This window comes from Sturnus vulgaris, chromosome 1, assembly GCF_052056855.1.
Source record: "Sturnus vulgaris isolate bStuVul1 chromosome 1, bStuVul1.hap1, whole genome shotgun sequence".
In the NCBI taxonomy this organism is placed as follows: domain Eukaryota; kingdom Metazoa; phylum Chordata; class Aves; order Passeriformes; family Sturnidae; genus Sturnus; species Sturnus vulgaris.
The window spans coordinates 128,186,772-128,206,048 of record NC_142243.1 but is presented as its reverse complement, the minus strand read 5'-3'; the positions used below and the strand labels follow the sequence as shown (position 1 = coordinate 128,206,048).

Genomic DNA, 19,277 nt, shown 5'->3' with positions numbered 1-19,277 from the left:
TTTCTACCAGTTTTTGAAGCAAATGCTGTTTTTTCTTGACTGATATTGTAATAACCTCCAGCCCACACATAACAACGCAGAAATACTGGATATTACTTTTGCAAACATTTTGCAGTGTTAGAGAACGTTTTACACACATTAAAGAAGTATAGTTCCATGTTATATTTAGTGAGAATACAGCCTTTACTTGCTGTATTTTACTCTAAACTTAAGTTACTTCTGAAAGTTTATGTGAAGGCAACTTCTGAAGTTGCATATTCTCTGATTCTAGTGAATCTTCTTTGATTCTTTCAAAAATGGTATTTTTTTTAAAAAAAATCAACTGAGAAAGAAACTGCTTATTCTTGAGGAATAAAAAATTGGGAGATTAGTCAAAAACGAAGGCTGTGATTGCTTTTTTGATTACTGCATTCAATCGATCTGGAATCTTGGCTGTTCACCACGACAATAAGGCCACAGCAGAATTGTGCAAGACATTTGGGTTTCCCTGAATAACTCAAATTCAGCCCTCTAGGCTGAAATGTGAAGCCAGCTTTACTTCTGCCTTCTGTGATTTAAGAGTGATGCGTGAAGCAGCTGTATTCATCCCATTGTCTGATTGCAACAACTGATTGCAATGACGTTTTGGTTTTGTTTTTTTAACGTTTTTTTGGGGAAGTTTTCACCTTAAGACTTTACTGAAAAACTGGCCCTTACAAAGTTGTGCTCAGTTGTATGTCCCAAATCACTGGTTATTTTAGAAGAAGAATGAGTGTGTACACACATGCAGCAATTAAGTTCTATTTTGCTTTAGATTTTCATTAAGTATTTTGAAAATATAATATTTTTGATAGTACATCCACCATCAAGTGATTAAGATGGTTCAGACATGGTCCTTTTGAGTCTGGATACCAAAATAACGTCTATCTGCTGTAGTTTTATGGTACAGTTGTCTCTTCTCTCATTAATAGGTAGATACTTAAATTTCTCTTGGGTGTGTTGTTTGGGAATGCGGTATGCTGAAGGAAGGTGTGAATTATGGAAGTTGGCTAAAGCTTTTTCTTTCTTATTTTGATTTGACTGTGTTTGCACCCAGCACTATCCAGTTGAAAATCTTTGGGTTTTAATTATTCACCTTTGACTAAAGTGTAGGTGTAACTTAGGAGTGTGTTTTATCTACACACCACTAAACTGGGGACAAATCTTTGCAGTTACCAGCAGTTCCATTATCTGGGCAGAAATACAGAAACCAGACCAGTTCAAACCAGTGGGAGTCTTACACATTCCAATGCTGCCATGCTTGGGCCACTGACAGAGCAGTGGGAGCAGGAGCGAGCAGCTTTCTCTTGTTCTTTCTCCTCCTGAGCTGGGTCTGAGCTCAGCCAGAAATATGCTTGGTCATCAGATATCTGCCTGCATGAAGAGTCAGGTAAGATAAAATGCTCAAGGATGAAGCTGTTGCATTTTCACCTCCTGTTCTGTTGAATGTTGTGGGTTTTTTGCTGGGTTTCTGTTTTGGAAAGTCAGGATTTTCCCAGTTCCCAGTACTGCAGTCCCAGGGGCAATGCAATCGGTGTTGTACTGCCAGGACTTCCTGCACTGCTCTTCATGAGCCAGGTATGGCAGCGAGGAGTCACACAAACGTCATCCTTGGAGTTATTTAAAGAACAAGGAGAGTCTTTACAAAGCAAGGCTGCTGACACTCTTGGCTTTCCTGAGGCGAGCAGTCAATGCCAGCAGAGGAACCACAGATGGACACGTTGCATAACAGCCTTGCTGGTCAGCTGGTTGATGTATCCCTTGTGACAGAGCATCCCTTCAGCACAGCAGTGAGCAGGGAGGGCAGGCAGGAGAGCAGGCGGACAGAAACCGTCACAAGCTGAATCTGCCCTTGAGTTTATCTTCACATCTTCAAAACAAGTCCCTGGTTGCAAACTGAGACCAAGAGAAATCAGTCTGAAAGCATGTGTTATTGTTTTAATAATACTTTTTCTTGTGAAATGTTCTTTGGAGGCTATGTTATTACAGATGCTTGCTTCAAAGTAATTTATCATGCTCTGCATATTGCTGTTTATATCTGAATATCTTTTGTTAGGAAATCCATTTCTGGATCATGTACAGACATAAACACATGACTATGATTTTTTTTCTGGCTTTATAAGTTAGTGCTTATATTTTTAAGGTTTTCCTTTAAAGTGAAGGGCAAATATACATCGGGTGTATGATTCTTTATCTTATTTTATATGTAATCAGAGAACAAAAAAATTCGACTATAAGGTTTTACACAGGAGGATGGCATATGAAATGCAGAACAGCAACAACAAAAAATTTGAGTCATAACATTGTACTTTCTTAGTTTTTTGTGCACATGCACATGTGCTCTTTTTTTTGTTCCCATTTTGCCCCAGTTTGATCGTGTGTGTTGTCACAACATGAGTAAAAATGTCCGGTTGTTGTAGTCAATGGCTCTGCTTTGTATTTCTTCATGGTTAGCAGTCATCCCTGAAGCACAGAAATGCCAATTTTTTTTTTTTTGCCAAACTGTCACAGCTATGGTTTTAATCTGTTTTAGTTGGCTAAGTTTCAAGACTCGTGGTTCTCAAAGTTCCAAGTCAAGCAGCTTTAATTGTTTTGTCTCTATGGAGTAATGCCTGAAGCATACAGATATTTTAGGAAGGGCTCTGTGTGTGCTGTCTGAGATCAGTACCTTTGTGACAATGCAGAACAAGGGATGAGTTGGACCTATTACTGAAGCTGCAGCCACAATGATCAGGGCTGTAAGAGTATCATCATCTTTATTTGAAAAAAGGAAACACCCTACTAAGATACACTTGGTATCGCTTGGGCTTCCTTACTCCCAGCATGCTCTAAAGAAAGATGCTGGCCTGAATTTCCTCATCTGCTTAGGTCTGCAGTGCAAATAGCAAAATCCTACTAAATCCACATAAAGGATAGAAAGCAATTCCCACTGCCCAGGGGAGGAGCCCTTTGCTGGGCAAGTTGTCAGACACTTCTCCATAGTGACTCGAGTCGGGTAGATCATACTGGGCATTCAGGAGTAGTTTTCTTTTTACATCCTTTCCTTGATGGCAAGTTATATGAGGACTTTGTGCTGGAAATTAAATAAGGCAAAAATTACCTTAGGCTAGCCAGGGGAGTTAGTGACCTGCCGAGTTGTGCTTGGTTGGGGAAGAGTCAAGACTGTGTGTGTGTAAGAAAAGATTGTTGAAGGGAAGTAAGAGAGAAATAATATGGTTTATCTATTTTTAAAAGCCAAAGGGTGATGGTAGAGATGAGGCTGCTATCAGCTCCACCGGAGAGTTGCAGTTGCTTTGCAGTTTTTACATCTCTATTGAGATTGCGGTGAAGAAAGTACAAATTCAATCACCTTCATTTTCTGTGGGGAAAAACAATCAGAAATGATGGATGTTCTCAAGATCGTTTATTCTTTTAGTAAAACTGGTAAATTTTCAGAATGCTGTAGTGTTCTGCAAAGGCAGTGTATAGCTGCAGTGCTCCAGCTTGCACAAAATACAGTGTATCTACAGGGGGGTAATGTAATCCCCTTTGGAAGTGCTCATGTTTGTATTGTGTTAAAATCTGCTGTCAGGTGAATGCTGCTTTCAGTGACTCCTGAAGAAGTAACTCATTCTCCATGAAGGCCATGTCTCTTTTGTCCAAAGTAGCTAACACACTAACTGGGGGCTCCTCAGAGAGCAGCGAGGAGAAGGCTATGGCTGTCCAGGACTGCAGAGAGGACTTGATGAAAGCAGATGTTAAGCAGGCACCAAAACCTGACTGCCAGCTGCTTACAGGCTAGCTTCTCATTTTATCTTTAAATCTCTAGGAAAAGATTTATTCGTTTGTTAATGTCTTTATATACCTTAACTATAGAATTTTCATTAAATCTTAGGAGTTTTTTTCTCTCTAAAATTCTTTGATGGTTGTTGGAATAGACAGACATACTAGGGGAAGTCTGGTGTCAGGAAGAAAATGTAGTGCAGAAAGACTGGAACAGAGCATCACAGAGGGACTGAGATGAGAGACGAGCATGTTTGAGTTTGTGGTATCTGTGGACAGTCTGACAGTGTGCAGAGCGGGATGTGGCTGCATTTGCTGTTCTCCCAGCTTTCCAAGCCTGTGTTTCTCGCAGGTATAATTTTAAGAGTAAACTAATAACAGTGATCCTCTGAGACTCTGTTATGAAGAAAGAGGTGCTGTTGTTGTTTGCAGAGAGACTTCCTTAAATAATTTTAGCTAAAAGTTTAAATGTCAATGCCTCTCTGACTATAAATACTCTAATTCATTAGTGTGGAACATTCCACATGCTTAGCTACTTCTACATTTGTGATCTGAAGACAAAGAAACTAGACCGTTAGACCATTGCAAATTGTATAAAAATAGAAAAAAAGATGGAAAATATTGTACTTTGACTCATACTGGGAAAGTATCTACTTGTTCTGAGAGCAAGAGGAGAATTTAATTCTATAATGGAAAATGATGCCTTCTTGTCAATAAAGTCTGTAATATATTTGATAGATGGGAACAGAAATAAGGTTTGTAGTATGAACTGTAACATGGAGATTTAAGTAAGGCTTTGGTAGATTTTTACAACATGCATCTGTAGATTAATAGAGAATACTGCTTGCACAGAGCAGAATGGAAAGTGATGAAGATGCTAACGAAGATAATTTTTTGTGTGATTTCTTTTGGTGATTGTTACAATTATTGTTGTGCTTCTCTCAGCAGCAAGAGTAACTTTTTGGAAGTCTGAGAATGGATGACATGAGCATAATACCAGACCCCAATAAATGACTGACTGTTTTATGTCATGTAATTATTGCTTGTAATATTTGTAGGAGCAGTTTTTTCCTAGACAAAAACAATAATGAAAAAAAGCAGTGGTGAGCAGATTTTGCTACCTGATTTGAAAACTACAGGAACGTGTTCAGCAACTGAGTCTGCACAGCATTGCTGTATTGTGGCTTTATAAACAGCTTCTAACACAAATACATACGTTGCCAAGGAAGTGTTTCTGTCTAGCAGAACAAACTGGGGAACAAGCCAGAGGCTGGGTGGTGTATTCTCAATTTCCCTTTGATATCTGCAGGCCACAGTTTTTGGTAGTTTCTTATAATGAAAAAAAGGTTGAATTCAGAACAAGAACACTAAAGATGACGGCAGAGTTAAGCCAGATGCATTCTTCAGATACCACATATTATGTCAGTGGTTTCATTATTTTCAATACAAAGCATTCAAGTAATTAAAAAGCAAACAAAAACACAACAGAAAACCCTGGACTCATAAAGCAAACATATTTTATAGCACAATGAATGTTTAATGTTAAAAGCGTCTTTGAAAAACATTTAGATCTGGAGTACTTATAAATATTCCTGATACCTCCCTTCAGTTTCATTCCATCTAAATTGACCATCTTGTATACTTACAATGCTTTATCAAAATAAAGTTTCATAGGACTTCTTAATCCATATTTATTTTTGTATCTCCAGATTGTTTATGAAGCTCTGCCTTTATTTCACTCTAAATGCAAATATGTATTTTGGTTATTTCCTATAACGGTATTAAAGATCATAGGTAAACTGCTTGGAAACAAATGACAGGGAAGGCAATAATTTACAGACTAGTTTCGCCCTAATGTCCTACTATCCCAGTAGAACCATATATGGTAATTGCTGCCTCCAGCTTTTTCTGCATCCTCTACCACTTTGGAAGGTGTTTTGTGTATTGAAGGTTTATTGAATATCAACCTTCCTCTGCTCTCAAATTATGTATTTTCCACTCTCTGCTTGACTATGCAACCTTTATTTTTTAATGATTTGGTATTGTTACAGGGTCTCAGATTCTAACTTCAGGTCCAATTTGTTCCACCAGGATCGTTACATGTGTTTTAAAAACATAACCAACATAGCTCTGAGCAGCCTGGTCTAGTGAAAGATGCCCCATGGCAAAGGCACTGGAACTAGATGATCTTTAGGGTTCCTTCCTAGTCCATTCTATGATAAACTTTTGGTTGGTTGGTTTGTTGGTTGGTTTGGTTTATTTTGTCATTGACATCTCTGTCTAGAAAGGGCAATGTTTTCACTTTCCTCAAAGAAGGGAATCAAAGATGAGAAACCAGAGATAAGAAATTTCATGAAGGACTAAGTGACTTCCAGTAGCTTTAAAGAGAGACCAGTGTGTGTCCATAATTGTCATGAAACAGCACTCATACTACTGGTTTTTGGGTGCTAGAACTGTTTATGTGAATAAATCTACTTTAAATGGTGGTGGGGTAAAAAGTGAAATGCTTATTTAATTTAAGGTAGGTCTGAAGGTCTGATGTAGATAGTATAATGTCACATAGTTTAAGTGAACTGTGACATCTTGCTTGATGGCCTTAGTGCAGTGTAATGCAAAGTAGTGGTTTGTGTGGTACTGTTTTTCCTGCCATGACAAACGTTTTCAGTTCATGCTATTGCAGCAAGAATGTTCATTCCCAGCTGCAACATCCATCACCAGATGTATGTGTGAGATAGCCTTTTTCACACTGGAACTCGTTCCCATGGTATTGTTTAAAAGCAAAGCTCTAGGTCTAGTGTTGGGGTTTTTAACTCTCATTATTTGGGATGCTGGACACTTAACAATACTACATGAATGAAAAAAATAGTGACTAAATCTGCCACCACTGCTACTTTCAAACATCCATCAGTTAGAAAATTGTACCCTAAGAGAACATCCTGAGCTGGAAAATACAGAAATGATTTTAATTTTTTACAGATTAAGGAGGGGCTTTCTCCATGAGATTATTTTAAACTCATCTTCAGTGGGGTTGTTAAGGAGGAGCATCTTCAGTGCAGTAATTAGTGTTGAGTGGTGAAAAAATATATATGGTCATGGACTCTAATACTTGCTATCAGTGAACACTGGCTGCTGTCTAGAATAGGTAGTCTAGATGGTCCATACTGTCTCATTTTCTTGTTGATATTACTCTGCTGTATGTAAATACATAAATTTTGGTGCAGTTATTCCTGCCTGGGATTTCTTTGGCAGTCACATGCACGTGCTGTACACTGTACATGCAGGGGACTGCACTTCAAGAGCCCCGACTCCTCCACACACCAGCTGTGCAGGTGGCTTGCTCAGCCACAGAAAGCTGGCAACCTTAGTGATGCTTTAACATGGATGTGTAGTGTCAGGCACCTTTAGTTCGTGTCTGATAGGTCCTACTCTGCCCAGAAGCTTCAGTGGCATTTCCTTACTCTCCATTCATGTACTTAAATCTTGTTGTTTTGTAGTGTCTGTTTTCATATCCATATTTTTTAACGTATCTTTAGTTCTTAATCGGTTCAGCAAAAGTTTAAGTCATGGGATGAGGAGATGGCTATCTACGAGGTTGTATTTGGCTCCTTTAGGAGAAATCAAATTGTTTTGGACCTTTGAAAGGTTTGAAAAGTTGCTTAAAAATCAAGAAGAAAGATGGATGTTTGATTTGATGTATTTCTTCTTTATAAGAGATGGTTCAGTGAAGAGATGGTGCACTAATTGTTTCAAAGTCAAATGCCCTTGTTAAAAACACTGTTGGTTAGGCCTGAAGATTATCTGGTGGCAATACTTCACAGTTCAGAATGTCCTGTTGAAATTTCAGGTGCTAAGGAAACAACAGAAACCTCTGATCTGTAATTGTAAGATTTTTTTTTTTTTAAAAAGCAACCTCTCTGAAAAATCTGAAAGACCTAGTGGTAAGGTATGTGTCACCCAAAACAAGTTTATGTGGTATAGAGTGTGTTCAAGATGGTGATGCTTACTGCACAGTGGATTTTTAATGTGGTGATATCTATTTCAGTTTGTAATCTAACACTTTCTTTCCTAAAACAGAAGGACTCAGGCCTTCTTTAGCTCTTCAACACATTGCCAGTGTGTTGTTAGAACATCAGCTTGTCCTTTGAGTCATCATGGCATAAAATTGATGAAGGCAGTTTCTTGACACTGGAATAGCCTGGGGGGCTTCACCTTGTATTTCTCATGTGTAATTCGGAGGAGCTGTGGGTTGCTATAAAGTACATCAATCAGATCTCTGGCTGACTGAGACATTTGCATTCTGAAACACCTTCACATCTCAGCTTTGGGGTGCATCCTGAACTGTGGCTTGATAACCATGGAAGGAGCTTGATGTAAAGAAATGAAGTTCCTGGATATGCTCATATCAAAAAGTAAGTTGATAGGAGGTGATGTCATAGCAAATAAAGTAATGATGAGCTTGGAGCTTCTTCTCTCCATGTCTGGTAGCTTGAAAACAACAGAACAGTCGCAGAAGTAACTAAATCAAACCGACTACAAGGTAGTATCTGTCTCTTTGAATAATGTAACTAGATTTCTCTGATCCCTGCCCTGGAACCTGACTGAAGCCCAGACATGAGGACAATGTACAGAGGAGGGAGAAAATGAGGAAGAGAAGAGTATAGCTGATAAAAGAAGAGCCATAGCTGATAGCAGACATATTGAAGTATCTAGAATGGGTTTTTTTGTGCTTTTTTAATCTGGTCACAGAGTGTAAGGAAATTTGTAGATTATGGGATAGGATGATCCATCAGTTGTGGGAATGTCCCTATTGCATCTTCCTTTGACACAGTCTCTGCTGGCTGCAGATTACTGGACCAAGTGGTCTGTAGAGTCCTACATATAAAGTATGAGAGTTTGTGTGTTACTGGTATTTGTACCGTACATCCTACTGCTTTATCTGTAAAGTATCTGGAAGTGCTACTATGACAATAATGATCTTTCCTGGGAAAATTAAAACCACGAAAGGAAAAGCATTAAAATCTGGCCTGTAATTATTCTGGATGTAAAGATAAATGTCAGTTGTGTATGTTACTGTATTTAGAAGGAAATATTTTCATCACCTGTTCAAAACAAAAAAGTTCATTAGCACCAAATAATTCTAACTTCATTAGTTGTAAGCAAGCAATGAAGAGAACAGCAGTGGGGTTCTACTGTTCCTTACTGTGCTATCCTTTTGAGTCAAATCATAGATATCAACAGGAACAGAGAGATAAATATCAGTGTTCTTGTAGAAGATGTTTACACAACCGTCTTAACAACACTTGGAGCAGCTTTGCTCGTGATGGATGTACTCTTTATTACAAGAGATGAGCACAGACTTGTAGGATGATCAGGGAAATGGAAAGAGAACCCATCTGAGAGGTTCTCTGAGAGGTACCTGGATGCTCTCTTTGAATATGTGCATAGACAAAATAGCTTTGAATTAGCTATCACAGGTACTGTAGTCTGTATAGCCCTGCAGAACTGGTCCAGGGACAGGAGATGAAGGGAAGTCAGGACTGGAGAGGGCAAGATGAGCTAACTCAGCCTTCCCTGTTCTGAAGCAGGTTTCTAATGGATGGAGAAGGACAGAAATCCAGCCAGTTGTGAGGTGAACTCTAGCACATGTCTCCTGAATGGCTGCAATAGCAAAGAAACCCCTGGAAGACAGTTTACAGCGCCATGACCTTTTGGCTTGTGCATGCCATAGAAACAACAGCTTAATGGTTCCACTTTTTGGGATATACAATCTCACTTTGGCAGGAAGCAGAGGATCCTCTCAGAGGTGTTTCTTCCCTGGAGTCTTCAGATCTCTTTCAGCAGTGCTGGCAGCTCTGGCCAACATTGTCCAGAGTCAGTGGCTTTTTATTTACAATCCTCTTTGCTTCTTGCTTGAAAAAAAATAATAATTTCCAAATAATTGGAAAGTGTAGAAAGAATGACATGTAACTATTAAAAATAAAGAGAAACTGACCCTTGGGTCATATTTGAGACTGACTTATTTCAGCAAAGTGCTTTGCCATCTTGTTCACATTAGTAGATGTATGTAGCAACAGAACAAACATGCCTGTGGTGCTTTGATTTGGTGAGATGAGGACTTGCAGATTTTTTCAAATGTTTCATCAATGTATATTTTATTAGGAAAAATTAATGTGTGGCAGAAAAAAAGTTAAATATTACTTTAAACTTGACTTACCGCAACTTCTTAGTGACAAATTGTGCTAAACAAATTACCATGTATGTGCATTAGGACTGTATATATGCAGTAATATTATAAAACATATTTTGGGAATATTAGACATTCATACAGTGTGGAAATCATGCTGTTTGCAATTGGTATGGGGGAAAGAAGGAAAAGCAAAACATTTTTGACCTTGCATTTTCTCTTACTTTGGAAAGACATCCTGTAGCATCTGCTCTAAGGATATCTTCAGCTAATCGTTCTTCTCAAAAATTAAGGAAGATTTATGGACTTTCTTTTTTGTTACTTCTCCATCTTTTTTCATGTTCAGCGTGGTAATTTGTATTGCATTGAGCAAGTGGTCCAGCCCCTTTCCCTAAGGAAAGCATCAGAAGTGTGAAGTTTTCTTTCTGTAAACAGTACCCTGTCAAAGTGATCTCATTTATGAGTGGGGATGTACCTGTGAACAAGCTAGAACAGTAGCATAAGGCAAAGGCGGGAAAGGGATGGAACATGAATATTTTGGATAAAATTTGGAATAACTGGTCTATTGCTTCAGGGCACTATTGAGAGTTGGTGTGCAGACAGAATTATTTGTTGCATCAGTAAGTGGCCTTTAAAGTAGAAAAAATGGAACAGAAAATCTTCCCCAAAAATCCTCAAGATTTGTGGATGACCATAAGGGATAACCATTTTCTGCAGGGTTCTGTTATTCCTTTCTTAATTTAATTTTTGCTTTGCACTCATAATCTGTCAAGAGATTACCCTTTATTTGATTGCTCTGTTTTGAAGCAGACAATTTCTCTGTCATACTCCTACTTCAGCTTTAGTCATTGCCCCAAGGGCTCTTCACCAGATAAGCCTTCCTGATAGGTTGCAGCTGTTCTGAAAAGTAAAAATTATTCATTGGATCAATTTTTCCAATATATAGAATAAATTGTTCCTGTAAACTGCAGCTTATCTCCCAGTGTGGAATTTGGCTTGCCTCACTGTTCCCGTTTATACAGAGCATTTAAAACTGGAGATGTTATCACCAGCCAATAATGAGAGCAGTGTTTTACTACCCATCCTCTCCTGCCCCACTCACAGCACGCGGTATCCCATATTTTGTAAATCAGATAGCAAGATCTAGAGTTCAATCCTGTTTCCATATGGATAGGTTTGAAATTTCAGTTATCTTTAAGGAAGTCAGACAAGTTCCTCAAAAAGCAGTAATAAAAAGGTTTCTATGAAAAAGGCATTTTCCATCTGTTCTGCAAAACTTAAGCGAATTTTTCTGGGGAGCCTTAGGGGGCAAAACAGCTATTCCTGCCACTAGGGGAGCAGGAGGGTGGCAGGGGGGGCAGCAGGGGCAGAGTGTGTCCATGGGATGTGTTTACATCAGACAACAGAAATCACAGTAAATTTGACATCCTTTTTATTGCTGGCGCAGCTTTGCCAGCACTCCTGGAGGGGCCTGGTGTGGTGGTAGCCTCCATAGCCCCCAGGGTATCATCACTGGATTGAACCTCCACAGGGAAGAGAGGGCACTGGGAAAGGGTGCTTCAGGTGCTCCTGGGGACACACCTGGCTTGGGAAGCCATCTAGCTTGAGGACGTGGCTGGAGCAGCAGAGGAGAGACAAGGGAGAGCCCTGTGTGTGGGAGAGTACATCAGCCAACCTTTGGAACCAAATACTGCAATTTCTTGGATATCTGCATATACAGAATGATGGTAAAAATGAATAGATTCTCTTCTGTCAACTTTTAGTGGTTTTAGAGAAAATAGAGATAATAGAGAAATATGTGTTTGTAAAAACAGGTCCATTCTTTGTGGAGCAGTGCTAGATACAGGTTGAAATAAAAAGACTTTTAGAAATCTGCCTGTGTTACACACCACTTTCTCTTCAGCTCTGTAAAACTGTATTTTCTATTCCAGGATGTTGAAAACCACTCTGTGAATGCCTCCCATCTCTTAGGACTGATGTGCAGACTTTTTATTGTCTTTAAGCCATTACAGTGCAAACAGAAAGTCAGTGTCTCAGTTACTGAGGACTCTGTCAAGTGCTCTCAGGCTCTAAAACACCAGCCAGACTTCTAAAGACCCTTTGAATAACTGAACCACAAAATCCGTTAGTTTGGTCAGGAGGAGATGGAGAACTTTGATGCATTTTTCTTTTTTCCTTTGAGAAGTTCAGGTGTATATGTTTTTTTAGAAGAAAAAGTTCCTATATTTGTATTTTCATCTTAATTAATTCTAGTCACTGTCAGTATAAAAAAAATTGCTTGTGTATAACAAGGACAGCAAAAGCAAAGAAAGACCCTTCATTTTGCATGTGAATTAGTCTGCAAATATAAAGTTAGCATGGAAAACGTTGATTTTATGTTTGACCACAATGAGCAAAGGCAGAAATTCCTAACTTCTAATTACTGCATTATTATTGTATCTCTCTTTTAAATATCAAACACCAGTTCTCTTTTTAAATGTGTAAATAGCAGTGTTCTCAACGTTCTGAGATATATCATTCTAGTACTATGCTGATTTAATGCAATATTTGGAAAGATTTCACTTTGCTTTTTGCTTTATTGTGAAAGTTACGGCTTTTACTTTTTTTTTAAAGAATGCTGAAGACCTTGGACTATTTGTATGGGTCATTCTCCCTGTAATTTTTGGTTTTGTGTTTGCCAAGTGAGTGATTTTTAATCTCTATAATTAGCAACCACACACAAGAACAAGACGCAAGATAATTTTTCTGTACTCTCAGTATTTTGAGTTTGTAGATGGTAATCAAGTATTATGGCAAATGCAAAGTATTGTATGGACTAAGAATATTTTGTAGCATGATGTAGATCTTTACTTATTATAGAAGAGTGGTTGTAGTGCTTTAGATACATGGAGTCACAGCCATGTACATGGATTTTCTTTCTAGTTCTTTGTTAGGATGTTGTTTTTGCCTTTAATGGTGAATTGAATAAAACTAAAATATTTTTATTTTACCTGCAAAATATAATTCAGGATTTTTACTTCAGAAGTCCTTCTGTTACTACTAGTACACTGATTACAATGATTCATTTTATGATTAATCTTTTTTTTGGTGTTGAAAGCTTCTAACAACATGTTTATCAGTGTTGATGCAGTGCTCAGTGTGACATTATCAATGTGATGTGGCTGTAGTCAAATGATCAGCCTCAGGTTTCAGAGGTCTCTTTATGAGAATTTAGCACATGTCAGTATGGGAGGGAGAGAGCAATTTAAATGTAGTGTCATTTTGTCCCAGTTATAGCTTATTAATGCACACATATTTATATGGTACTTCTTACAAAAGGTCCAGATGTTTTGTGAGCCACTATCATAAGCTGAATTTTGTGTGGAGGACAGTAGACAGTTAACATGGAATAACAGCATTTTTGTGCGTGACTGCTTCTCTTCTTATCAATCCTAGTTAATTCATTTTTTTTATTGTGTCCCTCTGGTGAGGATGGCAGTAAGAAACAGATAAGCACATGACTCCTCTAAAACAAAGGAAAATGTAAGCCTTTTAGTAAATCTGAATGTTTAGGGCCTATAGGCTTCAGGTGGTTATTGTTTATAAAGTAGGATAAGGAAAGGCAGGCTCAACAATGCTGGAAAGCAGGGATATGTGATTCTGGAGAAGAAGCTTGGTTCTGTGACCATCAACTTTTGTAGCCAATATCCACTTGAAGTAATTGCACTTACCAATCCGTTTCCCCTTCCCGGGGCTCTTCTCCTGGTGCTGCAGTTTCTTCCCCTTGCAGCCTGGTCCTGCCAGCTGCAGGATGCTGCTGTTCCTCTCGTCTTTCAATGGGAGTAGAGCCCTGGTGAGGAAGCTCTACCTGGCCCACACTCAGGCTGTGCTGGGGCAGCTCTGGAGTGTGTGAGAGCCCTTGCAGCACAGCGAAGCAGTGCCATGGGTTCAGCATTGCTGGACTGGGGTCAGAGGTTTCTGCTCTGGGAACTAACTGAAAGCTTTGCAGTTGTGTCAAGGGAAAATGATTTTTTTTTTTTCCTTCAAGTAAACTTGGTTGTGCTCTTCAATAAGGTCAATTTTATCAACAGCACTTGCTACCACTACCACTTTCTCTGCTCTAAGAATATTCTCCAATACCCTTAAAATATGCCTGGGTAAAGTACTGACTTAAAATGCAGTCTTTCCAAGAGGAAGGACTGCATCCTTTTTAATCTAAGCCAGTCAAGTAATAAAGAGTAGTCTAAAGACTTAAAAACTATAATAAAATTTGTATTTTTAAAGATTTATTTGAGAGCAAGTCCTAAAAAATAGAAGAAGAATAGAACAGTCGTATAGATGTGTCCAGATGGGAATAATACTTGGTAGAGAGTTTGAAGGTAACAGTGGCCAGGAGCTTGCAGAAGAAATGGGACAGTAGGAGATTGGTCATTGCATTGATTTGGAACATTTGCCTGGCCTTGGACTTGTCTTGGACCCTCTTTTTCTCATTTATTGGAGCTTAAACCCTGCCTTTCCTTCTATAGGGCTTTGACTGGTTGGTTAACACTGATAAATTATTATCAAAAAAGCAATAAATTCATCTGCAAAATCAAGGAAATGATTGATCAGAAGTAAATGTAGTAACCAAGTCTGATGAGCCTTGACTGGTAAAGAAAAGGACACTTTTAATTGCCAGGCTGGCTGGCTGTTTCATGTCTTTGGATTTACAAACACTTGGAAAGAGAGGATCCAAAACTTCTTGGTTCTCATATGCAGCCTGGGCTGACACAAATACGTCCATCCAGAAGTTGGGAGGTGGCATTTGTAGACTGGGATGTGAGGTTAGAGAAAAAAGAAATCTTCATAGTTGATGTAGTAGATGATCTTACAACTGGTTTAAATTTCATTACACCTGGTAACAGTAACATCAGGGCTTATGATTTCAGTCCACAGAAAATCGCCTTAGCAATGGTGGGATAAATTTTTGGGAACAATTGATGCATAACAAACAAGTTATTCTCCTCTCTGAGTCCAAATAGTGTTGAACAGCTGTGTGCAGGTTCAGCTTTCCAGCAGAGAAAGCTGGAAAGTACTGAGGCACTCAGTCTTAAGGCATCAACTCACATGTGATGCTGACTAAATGCAGATGGCTTAAGTGGTTGCTGTCTTCAGTTTTATGCCTTGCCTGTATCTCAAAGGCTGCTGCTGCTGCTTCTGCAGTACTGGCTGAGTGATATATGAAATATGTGTGTTTACATTTATGAGCCAAACTGTAAAAATGGAACAGAGTCACATAAGCCAGCACTTGTAGCTGGTTAAATTCCTCTGGGAAGTATGAGCAGAGTGTTCTTGTTTGCTGGATGCAGTTGAGGAGCAGTAGATAGTAAAAATTACTGTCACTCAAAATGGGCAGAGAAAAAGTCCAAACTTTGTTTTATTTGGGCTGTTAGCCTGTTGAATTATATCAGGAAGAAAAAACGGTTCCAGTAATTGCAAGAGTGTGGTTTAGCATGGCTGGAAATGGCAAGGATTCTCATGATTATTCCTATTCTTTGCCTGCTTTTGAAAGCTTTCACCTTCGGCACAGATGCCAATGCTGACAAATTTGGGACATTGTAAAATTATTTGGAGCAAGGGTTAGATTTTTAGAACAGTAGTGCTTATCATTGTAGAGGGGAGAGAAAAATCAGAACTAGAAGAAACTGCTTAGGGAAACTTTGGGAGTAGCTCTGAGTCTGTACTCTGACATCTTGACACCAAATTGGCAAACACTTGAAACAGCTCATGTAGTGTGATTTTGCAGTTCTGCAGGGGCTGGATGGCAATGTGTTAATCCTGTTGCCACACACAGAAGAAGGCTGGTTATTGGAAGGCTGGTTGCAAACACTAGAGATCAGCTTCTCCATCTTATCAGGAATTTTTGCTCATTTTGTCCTCATATGTTGCAGAAATGCAGATAATAGTGGTTTATTCACAACTGGATAGTCACAAGGACCGTTGGTGTAGTCTGGCAAGAGCGGGCTACAGAGCAGGTGAAGCCTTCTCAGAAACTATTTTCATTAACAGATTTTCATACCGGGATATTAGGTAATTGGAAAATCATCTGGCAGTGTTGGTCTTAAGAAAGTCTAGCATCTCCATGTTAACTCCGAGGAAGGATCTTCTGAGCCCAGAGGAATTTGGTATTCTGAGTGAAACACACTTCTGCAGGCATGAGGAGCTAATGGGTGACAGATTCAGGATTCATCTGATTATAGCAGATATCCAAGACCTTTCCAGTGCTTGATGATGACCATATGGCTGCTGTGCTCTTTGCAGAAGCCTTGGCTGGAGGAAAGAAGTATTTCTACTGGTATAATCAGAACACAGCAGGAACCATCATCAGTGTTTCAGTTCCAGGCACTGACGTGTTGCAAAAAGTTGTGAGAGTTAAGCTGCTGTGTGGTGTGGGAAAGTGTTCATCAGCATGTGTGGGTCCTTGCATCAGCCAGAAAGCAGCTGTGAACCATTCCATGGGCAAGTTCAAGGTTTGCTCACTAAAATACCAAGAGCCTTTGACTGTAGTATACTTTCCAGTTAATGAACCTTCCACCTGATGGGTGAGATAGGATTCCAGAAAAGGGAGTGCACGCAGCACATCCTGTTCCTCTTGGTGACTTACTGAACAACAGCTGATGGGAAACAGCAGGTATCTGACCACTTCTTATCTTGGGCTTTAAATTAGACTCAACCTGATCTGTTCAGTAGAGCTCCTGGCAAGGCAGAGAGATACATCCAAGAAAGACCAGAAAGCAGAATACAGGAAAAGGGGACTGGGGAGAGGAAGTGTCCTTTTGTAAGAATTAAATTAACTTGATCTCTAGGAATTGAGAAGATGATTTTTGGATGATCAGTCATATGTTTGAAAAGCAAACGTTTTCAAAAAATGATCTGCTTTGATTCCACCCACAAGGTGGAAATCCCACAAGGATTTCCAACCCACAAGAATGGAAAGCTGAAGTCTGCTGAATATAGTGGGTTTGGTAGTTTTATTTTGGTGCATTGACTTCTCAAAAATTTCACATTGTGAAAGAGTTACTGTTGAGTTAAAAAGACAGAGTATAATTTTTACTGACAAAAAAAAATTTCCTCCATGGCCTAAATAAAACTCCATGACTCCCTGAACAAGAGATCACTGAATCCTGGTTCCTTGTGGCATTTGCCATTGTCCAAATCTTCTCTTCCTTTCCCTGGAAAGCTGGCCTCTCTCCTTTCCATTATTACCCCTTCTCCATGTCCTCTCCTCTGAATTACACAGGTTCCCAGCAAGACCAGGCTGAGGCAGCAGTGGGCCCCTGTGCCATCATGCTAGTTCAGGCACCCATCACACCTGCAAAACAACCTCCCTCTCCCTTTCCCTCTCCCTCTCTCCCTTTCTCTCCCCTTCCCTCCTACTCCTCCTGCACCATTTTTATGCCAGTTTCCTAGTTAATTTAAATATTTGGTTTTTAATCTGACCAAGAAAAATTTAGGATCAGACTTTTGGAGAGAGTATAGGAATGTTAATAGTGTTAAGCAGAAGCAACAAACACACATCCCTTAGTTCCAGTTCGTGGTTTTTCTTTTCCCTACAGAGAGTAATGTACGGTGTTATTGTTGCTAGTAATCTCACCCAATTTTGCATCTGCATGTGTTAGTCCAAGAAAACCAGCTTAAGAGCACACTTAGCTCTAAGAATATGAATAGCTGAAATCCTGAAAAATTAAAAAGGAACAAAGTTAAAGTTATAGAGAGTCACAGCATGCTGAAAATTTTATACAAAGATGTAGTCTCTTTTCCCACTTCTTTTCTTATTTACACGGAGTTAGTTTGCTTATAGAAGCCTCTTGATGTGCTCAGGTTGCCAGAAGACCAATGCTTGGAGAACTCTGTGCAGCAGCTTGCTTTTGTTACTGTGCTGAGCTGGCTTAGGATTTGTACTGGTATTAGAAAAAAACAAAAAACAAATCCACACTAAAAAACGTTAAATATTTGTTGATGTGTTTCCTGCCTCCCACTCACTGTGTTTCAGGAAATCTTCAGAAGAACTGGACATGGATAAAGTAACAGCAGCCATGGTACTCACCAGTTTATCCACCAGCCCTTTGGTCCGCAGCCCTCCTGTCCGACCCAATGGTAAGCCTTTGGAGCCAGGGGCTGTGGGAAGGGGTGCCAGGGCCCTTTATTGGGCAGCTTATTTCCAGGAGTGTGGCCGTGGTGGAGTACAAATGCTGAGTGGCTGTCTTCTGGTATGTTGGGGATCATACTGTGTCCTTGGTGCAGCATGGGCAGATATGAAAAGAAATGTTTTCTTTAACTATAGAGCAGCTCTCGTTTATGAAATGGGAGATGGTCATTCCATAAATGGGATATGAGCACTTCAAAAAGTCTCTTGACCTCACTGAAACAATTTTTCAAAGAGTTTGTTTGCATTTGCAAAGTCCTAGAATTGTAGAATGGTTAGGATTGGGAAAGACCTCTAAGATCACAAAGTTCAACTATCAGCCTGGCACCACCACCATGTTCACCTCTAAACCATGTCCTGAGTGCCACATCCAGGAAACATGATAGCAGTTGTTCTTGTCATCCACTCCATGGAAATGAGATCAGATTTTACCTAAAGCCACAATAAGGCTTTAGTTGGAATTCTGGCCATGAACACCCATGGCCTTTGTTCATGTGCTTTCCAGCGTTGAAAGGCAAAAGTGTTTATTGGAGTGCCAGTGCTCTGAGGAGCCCTGGGAAACCTCAGGCATTGACATCCCTGGTGACTCAGCCTCAGGACAGGATGTTGCCAGCCCCTGGGAAAGGTCAGCAGAAGGGTAAAAGCACACCTGCTCTCCAGCTGCTCAGCTCATAGACAAAACCACAGCTGAAGATGGATCTGTGCTTGATGTGGCAGGCAGGGATTTGGTGTGGCCAAGGCACAGACGTGTCCCCTGCTGCATCCTGTCTTGGGGAGCTGCTCTACTGCAGGTGAAGCAATATCTGCCACCTTAGACTGGTCAGGAGCAGCAGTGCACATTAGCTGCAGCTGTTTGGAAAGATCTTCCAAACAAGCCCTTTTGAATTGCTAATAGGCAAATGATGGCTGTTTAGCTGCCTTTGATATTTCTTACCATAGTCTGAGTGCTCTTTGATATTTCTTCATATAGCTTGTCTGCTTGTTTCCCAAAATCTGGGAAGACTAGCCTGAAAAAGTAATTCACGTGTTTTCAGTAGTCACAAGTTTTTGAAGCTAGTTTTGGGCACCTTCTCCCTGAATATCTTAGTTTTGCCTTAGTTAAGTTTTACTAAAGACTTGAATGGAAGTGTAAAGTCTTGATAATTTAAA

The 19,277-nt window shown here is 39.6% G+C and overlaps 1 protein-coding gene across 2 annotated transcripts in view; it reads left to right on the top strand.

Annotated features, from left to right (window-relative positions):
- The window catches only part of ZNF704 (zinc finger protein 704), an 84,923-nt gene that overhangs the window by 44,132 nt on the left and 21,514 nt on the right, over positions 1-19,277 (top strand). For both annotated transcript variants that reach the window (XM_014870725.2, XM_088176686.1), the window contains exon 3: positions 17,976-18,079. In XM_014870725.2, coding sequence (XP_014726211.2) covers positions 17,976-18,079 — 104 coding nt within the window. The remainder of the gene's footprint in view (positions 1-17,975; positions 18,080-19,277) is intronic.